This window comes from Cyphomyrmex costatus, unplaced genomic scaffold (genome assembly GCF_001594065.2).
Source record: "Cyphomyrmex costatus isolate MS0001 unplaced genomic scaffold, Ccosl1.0 scaffold14, whole genome shotgun sequence".
Lineage (NCBI taxonomy): Eukaryota > Metazoa > Arthropoda > Insecta > Hymenoptera > Formicidae > Cyphomyrmex > Cyphomyrmex costatus.
Window position 1 is genome coordinate 565443 of NW_017275390.1, and position 8224 is coordinate 573666.

Genomic DNA, 8224 nt, shown 5'->3' on the forward strand with positions numbered 1-8224 from the left:
CTTATAATAGTAAATTACAACAATTTTGGTTTTATTATTATGACCAGACTATTTAGTAGTAGTAACCACAACACTTTAGAATTCTCACAATACAAAAATAAATCTTATTTCAATAATTCATTATATTTTTATCAATACGAATTGTTGCTGATGTACAACAATAAATGACATTATCAGCAAGTAAAGACAGATGGGTAAAATAAATATTTTATTAATTTTTTATACATATAGGAGATTCCATTTTCACAACACCACTATATGCCTTTAATTGTTTTATACTTGCTTAGGAATCATTCTATCTGTATAATATAAAAGTGTCAATTGATAAATAAAGATTAAAATAAAATAAAGATTAAAAAATTTTAAAGATTAAAAATATTTATTATCTTATATACGTACAATAGGTATAGAAAATTGTTTTCATTGAAATTAAAAGCATTGAAAGATATATTATATGTCAATCGCGTCATACATGTTTTTGATATTCAGTCTAAAATAGAATGTCTAACTTTCTTTATTTAATTTTTATTATTATTAAAGGAATTAATGATATTAAAGAAAAAAAATTTGAAGTGATAATTTGTAGTTTAAAAAAAAGAAAAAAATTCTTTTTATAAAAATCAAAACATATATATGATTTGTTGTGTAACTTTCTGCAAAATTTACACTCTCTTTCAGTAAAAAAAAATCCTTATATCACTAGTCAATCATTCATCATTTACTATCATACGATAAAAAGTAAATATCAAATTCTTTAACTTTCTAAAAATATTTAATATATTTTTGACTTAATATTTTTAAAACAAATCAAATTCGAATAATTTAATTATCTCAATCTCATCTTTTCGTATAACCTGCGTTTTTCCTGATTTTTACATCCATATATTTAATGATCCGAAACACTCTTAATGATTTTACAATGACGAAATAAATATTTCTCTACTTAACAAAAAAGTTGTATCTTATTTTTCCATAGAAAATGTACAATTTCGATTGTTTCGATCTGCGAATTCATTTATTTCGTAATATGCTTAAAAAATATATTTTGTGTGTATAACAAAACAATAACACTTAATCACTTTCACATCTACTTTATATCGTAAAAATAGCATCGATGGCGAGCGACGGCTTGCGCTGAAGCTGCGCGCCGTTACCGGGACGACCAGAGAGGGCTGGACCAGCACTATAGCGCGTTTCCATAGGGAGAGGAAACGAGGGTTGCAAAGAGGAGGTGTGGGTAAGCACAGTGGTGTGCATCCGGGGGATAGGCCACCGTCGAGAATTTCACAGAGATGGAGTTTCTGCAGAATCATCACGCGGTTAACACCTCCGAGTCGCCGTATACCCTCGGCACAGGTGAGACCTGAAATTCTCTGTACCTCATGTGAACGAACGCAAAGACAATCGCGAAAGTAAGCACGAAAATGATCGCGAACATGAAAAACGAACACGCGGGTGATTGTTGCACAGTGCGAAATTTCCGGGATATAGTTATAACATTTCTCTCTCAATCAATAATACTGTAGTTCTAAAAATGTGAACAATAATTAATCTATTTATTGAGTCTTTAACGAACTCTTAAAAAAACTACAGTTCAGTTCAATTTCATAAGAATAATTCACTTCCGGAATTCTCTTATAAAATATTTTCTAATAATTAAATATTATACGTTAAAGTGACTTCTATAAAAACATGTGACAATTTCTACTACACTTATAATTTTTCAAACTACAAAAATTTCGTGCAAAATCAGACAGTTAATTTGTATAGTATTATTACTATACATTTTGTAACAATTTTTAATTATTTTATCAACAACACGTTTTTATATTAAACAAATATCGTGAGTGTGACATACAGGATAGTTCCTAATGTCAAATTATTCCTATTGACTTTAATAAACTTTAATTTACAAATCACCATAATTGCATAGCATAAAATTCGTTCAAAGTATTCCTATCATGATAAAGAGATATTATTAAGAGTATATTATTAAAAAACATCAATGCTTTTTCAATTTTAATATATTTTGTATTATTACAATTTTTTTTTTTTTATTTATTGCAAGATTTCTAACATATATTTTAAATTATAGCAGAGAATATAGTTCATGTTTCGAGCAAAATTTAGCAAAATTTATATCTACGTATTCTCTACTTTAATTAATTAGAAGCAAAGATTCTTTTATATTTAAATTTAATTTTTTATTAAATTTAATTGAAATTATAGCAGAGAGTAGCTTGATTCAAAATTTATACCTATAATATATTCTTTGCTTTAATTAATGTAAATTATAACAGAAGCTTAAATTCCCTCTCAAAACATTGTATACATGCCTATTTATGATTAGAGAGAGAGAGAGAGAGTTCTGCTAGTTACTGAAGAAAACCGCGGTTTTTGGTGGAGTAATACTTTTAAACATTTACCAGAATCTTTAATCTTCGTAAAGTTTCCATTTTTAGTATATCAGACTCAATTTACTAAAGCGGAAGATTTGAGTAACATGATTTGAGTGAACGGTATTTAATCAAAATTAAATTGTTATTTTAAATTTTTAATATACTATGCAGTATGATTGTTATATTGAATATTTTCCTACGAGAATTATACATTCTTATACAACATATATTGTATTATACGTGTTTTTTTATAATTATTAATTTTGTTGACTACTGAACAAACCGTGTTTTTTCGTGGGATAATACTTCTGAATATTTACCTTACTCTTTAAAAAAATCTTCGAATACTTTAAATAAAAAATTATTCTACGAGTATCTTCGATAATTCAATACGTTTCCTAAATCTTTAGGTTCCGTGGATAGCATCGAGGCAACTATCTCATCTAGCTTCTGTTCTGGATCACTAGGGGTGCTTTCGGGTGACGACGCTCTATCAACTGATAATCAAAACGAAGAAGCAGCCGTCCTTGGCGCTGCTCTGCAGGGCACGCTGCGTTTGCAGGACCTGCAGAGCTCGTCAACTAATATCGAGGCTGACCAGGGCCAACAATTTCCAACTTCTGGTCAGATCGTGAGCGAATTTGGCGGTAGCTTCTGGGTTGATGACATGGCAGGTTTTTCTCTGCCCCCGTTGGACCTGGACCCTTTGCCTCCAGGCTTGTTCAGTCCGTGCTCAGGAACATACAAGTTGGTTATCAATTTTATTTTCCTCTTTTTTTTTCTTCATCTGTCTCTCCTTTTATTTTGTTTGTTTATCATTTAAATATTACATAAACCTATGTAACGCTTGAAAAGATACTTGGAAATCGAGACTAGCTCTTAGTGTCTAATAATATTAATTTCGGTGTGAATTTTTAAATAATACATTTTCCAATATATCACAGTCACTCAACATATAGTTTAATTTTTGTTTTTTCTACGTATTATGCGCGCTTTTAATGATTTATAAAGTCAACAATTCGATAGAATCTGTAAAATTCAAGACTTCTTTCTCAGCTGGGGCTGCACACGCAGTGAATGCGTGCCAAGGACGAACAATGGCGCGAATGGCGAGGGCGTTGCCGATGTTCTTTTATCCCTAAAACATGCGGTAGTACACCCCGGAAGTCCGACGGCCAGCTACTATACCACTGGCGCCGGTTCTGCAGCAGCTCATCATTACTCGCAGGACTATGTGCCGAATCTAGGCCCGTCGGTTCCAGGTCCAGGTCACTACGGTCCTGCATCCGCCGCCATGTCTGTCAATGTGTCGATGAACATGACCATGAACATGAATATGCATTCTGGGTAAGAATTCTTCATTTTCCTCCTTCATCCCTTTTCTAAACATCTTTCAACATATTTTCATATTGTTAATATTCACGAAAGATCAAGTTAAAAAAGATTTACTTACTGATATTTGTTATTACTATCTAATTTCATTTTAATTATTCTAATAAGAGAGGAAAAGATGATATTATAGCTCTTATAAGCATAATGGCGCCCTTCTTAATATATTCGCTATTAGAATTCGAATTATTTATGGAATTATTTGTTCAGCACACTTCAACATCAGGAAAAGAGCTTTTAAAATTACCAGATATATCTCGAAAACAAAAAGTTATATCGAAATGAAACAAAATGCATTTACAGTTGATACTTTCGCATGATATAAACAAAATTTAGAAATAAAATTTATTGCCGGTACTATGACGTCATAAAAATCCTCAAATTCATCGTTTTTTACTCCTTTGATGATAATTTTGCTGAAATTAGAATAATAGCCAAATTTAGACGACAGATTCATGTTCATGAGGCAAAAATATATTAAAAATAATTATTTATATTCATATTGCAGAGTGGATATTACTTGATTTTTACCTTTATTAAATTATTCAAACTTATAATTAGTATACTCATGGAGCTAAGATCCATTTTTTATAGACATATTGATTTATTTTTGTAAGAATATTTATAGAAGTTTGTCAATAATGTATACTGTACCATATTGTTCTCTGCATCTTCTCTAAAAAATACAATTATATGATTCTATCTTTGCCTTTGTTATATATCCATATCTTTATCTCTATATGTATGTTTCTAGCTACGAACAAAGTTATTCATCAGCATGGGGCGTGGAACCTCTCCTAAGTCCCGCCCCTCAGTACAGCAATCCGGTGGAGGTGGCGGCACAAACGACCGCGAGGGTGAATCAAGGCGCGCCAACCAATAGCGGTCTGATCGGTCATCCCCATACCCACCCCCAATCACATCACAGTGGTGGCCGAGTGCAACTCGGGGGTGAACACACAATTTGTGTAAACACCACAGGTCCGGCCGCGGGCGGCATCACCCTCGAAGATAATGGCAGACCAAATCTGTGCAGAATTTGCGGAAAATCATATGCCAGACCTAGTACTCTCAAAACTCACCTGCGCACCCATTCAGGAGAGAAGCCGTTCAGGTCGGTATCTCCCTATGTCATCGATGAGAAAAATGTAGAATTTGCTGAATTTAAAAGAAAAGAGACAACATTTATTTTATTCCATTTTATTTCGCTGTTTTATTTTATTTTATTTTTTTAAATAAAACTATTTTAGTGTGACAGTATAATAACAGAGTTGTACTAAGGAATGTTATATATATATTTTTTCTATTTTGATGTATTTAGTTTAATCCCCTTCAAACTTCGCGTATATTATAATGTACATGCAATCATCAAATTTGGAGATATTATCCGTTAAAATTATTTAATTCTATCAACATCAACTGACAATGAGATGTAGGCACATAATAATGTTGGAAAATAATCAAAGTTTAAACAAAATTAATTGTTTAATATGAATTACTTATTAAAACATGTTCAAATTTAATTAAATTTTTGTATATAATTCGAATAAAATAAAATCTGAAGGGATTAAGATGCACATGAAAATAATCAAAATATTAACTTTAGTTTTATTTAAAAATGTACATTCTCTCTCTCTCTCTCTCTCTCTCTCTCTCTCCCCCCCTCCCTTCCTCCCTCCCTCTCCCTCTCTCTCTTGCAGTTTAAATTATACAATAATAATTTCTGAATGTATTATATAACATAAAGTGTAATAATAATTAGTTTCTGAAAAATGTGAAGATATTCCTTTAGAAGATTTATGTCAGTACCGGCGATTTTTCTGTATCAAAATCTTTAAAAAATTTATAAAAATTTTTAAACTTTTATATACCTTTTTTAAAAAGTACACAAAACTAATTTAAAAAATATTTTTAATCTCTCCAGAAAATAAATAATTATTTATTAATTGTATTTAATCTTCAAAAGTTATGACTTTAAAAATCATAGGCAAAAAAGCAATAATAATTTCAAAGCAATTACAATTTAAAAAAAGAATTTATATAGAAAAAAGTAATGATTAAAATAAGAGAGAGATATATATTAATAAAAAACTATAATTAAAACAAAATGAGTGAAATAAAAAATAACGCAATATAAAAAGGAAATTAATATAAATAGTTTTGATATACGATTTTATAATTGCACATTTTCTATCAATTTAATCGATATAAACTTTGAACTAAATAATTTCAAGAAAAAGAATGTTACATAAAAATTAAAATTATGTTCCTAAATCAGTGTTCTCTCTCTTTTTTTCGCTTCTTTTCTTTCTGCCCCTCTCCTCCCTCTTTCTCTCTCTTTTTTCCATCTTAATTTTATACGAGATTTTCTATTGAATTTTAATCGATTGTTGTTGCAAATTTGCATAAAGATTTTAAAGAAATCAATTTTGTATTTATAAGAAAACTTAATTTTGTTAATTAATAATGAAATTTATGTTATTTACAAAGGTGTCACGCGTGCTCGAAAGCATTTAGTCAGGCGGCGAACCTAACAGCGCACGCGAGAACACACTCTGGCGAAAAACCTTTCCGATGTCCAGTTTGTGACAGGAGATTTTCGCAAAGCAGTTCAGTAACCACGCATATGAGAACGCACTCAGGTGAACGACCCTATAGGTTTGTATTCGAATCTTTTTTTCTCAGAATCTTTCACATTGAGATATTTAATATACCATGAAGCACAAATTCTAGCTTAAACCAAATATATCATTTTCCTATTAGTGTTAAATTATTTTATTTATTTATGTATATACTAAATTTTCAATTTAATTTTATATGTAATAAATTACAATTATTTGAAGAACTTAAAATGAAAATCCGTTTAATATATTATAATTGAATTAATAATTTATAATAAAATATTATTTACACTTAAAATCAGAATTATGGTATCAATTAAAATACTAACAGATCTTCAGATTAATTCTTAATATACAAGGTGTTTGAGAAGTAATGAAAAATTTTGTCGCATAAGAGTAGAATGGACTAAACTGAGAAGAAAAGTCCTCTACTTATAAAACTATCCAAAACAACGCGTGTCTAGCGACGGCGAACAAGCGTGGCGCGCTTCGCTGTGGGGCGGTCGTATTCAGCGAAAATTGTAAAATGTACAGGACTTTTCTTCTCAGTTTAGTCCATTTCATCCCTATATGTGACAAAATTTTTCATTACTTCTCAAACACCCTGTATACATATTTACAAATGACGTAAGGGTTATCAGGGATGTATTCCAATCAAACGAAATAATTATTGATTGTTTACTGAGCACTTTATTTTACTGTACGCTGTTCATATACCATTGACAAATATTTTTGAAATATAAATAAGTAACTTATAAAAGACAACTATTAGTTATTAACATGACATCTAAAACTGTCAAATCGTAACATTTGCTTGATATAAAACCCAGTGAGAAATGACAATCGATGTCGAATCGATATCAATTCGACATCAATTCGATATCGATTCCATTGTTATTTCTCACTGGAAAGTTTTGCAATCCTGGCTGCGTTCAGAAATTACACCTAGGTAATTCTAGACTATAGTTTATGTTACGTATATTATAATAAAAATGCACCCAAAAGTTATCTGAACATAATTCCTGAACACATCCTTATATATTTACAAAGTTGAAGATTTCAAGCAAGTATATTACATGAAAAAGCAATATCAAGTTTTTAGAATTAGACTTAGATATTTAAATTGATACAAAAAGTATATCTGAAAATTTATACGTATTATCATGTATGATATTGATGTAATAATATGATAGTATAATGTGTGATGTTTCGTAAATCATATATATGTGTAAATCACATTCAATTGATAAAACAGATGATTCCGTCGAAGTTTAGTGTTCACTTTACGATTCTCTTAAATTATTTAGAATTACTAATTTTTGTTTTGATATTCTTTATTTTTCTAGATGTCGATTCTGCAAGAAAGCATTCTCCGACAGCTCGACACTTACTAAACACCTGCGTATACACTCCGGTGAGAAACCATATCAGTGTAAACTGTGTCTGCTTAGATTCAGTCAAAGTGGTAATCTCAATAGGCACATGAGAGTCCACGGCGGTTCTCTGACGTGACACAATCCTTCTGTACCAGTACAATCTGCGATGATGATGATTGACGACAGTAGTGCTGCACATTCATTGTCCAGATGCTGTCGAATACCTGTGATTCGATTAGGAACAAACTCGCCGGAAAATTAAAACGCAGAAGCAACCTCCAGTATAGATTATTCTCTCACTTGATATCGATTTAATTCATTAATTTAACACATAAGGAAAAAAACGGCTTAAGTCAAAAAATTGTTGCAAATAAACATGAGTAATTTTTTGCACATCTATGTTAAAGAAAAATTTGTAAATTCACAATCGGTAAATTAT

General features: G+C 30.4%; 1 protein-coding gene across 1 annotated transcript; it reads left to right on the top strand.

The window, feature by feature from the left end:
* The first annotated feature begins 1283 nt into the window (after positions 1-1283).
* LOC108783027 (protein glass) lies at positions 1284-8023 on the top strand. Its single transcript, XM_018551451.1, has 6 exons — positions 1284-1356; positions 2810-3146; positions 3456-3746; positions 4543-4902; positions 6279-6446; positions 7756-8023. The coding sequence occupies exons 1-6, from the start codon at positions 1293-1295 to the stop codon at positions 7919-7921; spliced, it is 1386 nt and encodes a 461-aa protein (XP_018406953.1). The 5' UTR covers positions 1284-1292; the 3' UTR covers positions 7922-8023.
* The last annotated feature ends 201 nt before the right edge of the window (positions 8024-8224 follow it).

Excerpts from the sequence above, each read along its gene's own strand:
- LOC108783027 (XM_018551451.1), top strand. The coding sequence starts at position 1,293 with ATGGAGTTTCTGCAGAATCATCACGCGGTTAACACCTCCGAGTCGCCG. Across the intron at positions 1,357-2,809 it reads GCCGTATACCCTCGGCACAG|GTTCCGTGGATAGCATCGAG; the intron begins GTGAGACCTGAA and ends CTAAATCTTTAG. Across the intron at positions 6,447-7,755 it reads TCAGGTGAACGACCCTATAG|ATGTCGATTCTGCAAGAAAG; the intron begins GTTTGTATTCGA and ends TTATTTTTCTAG.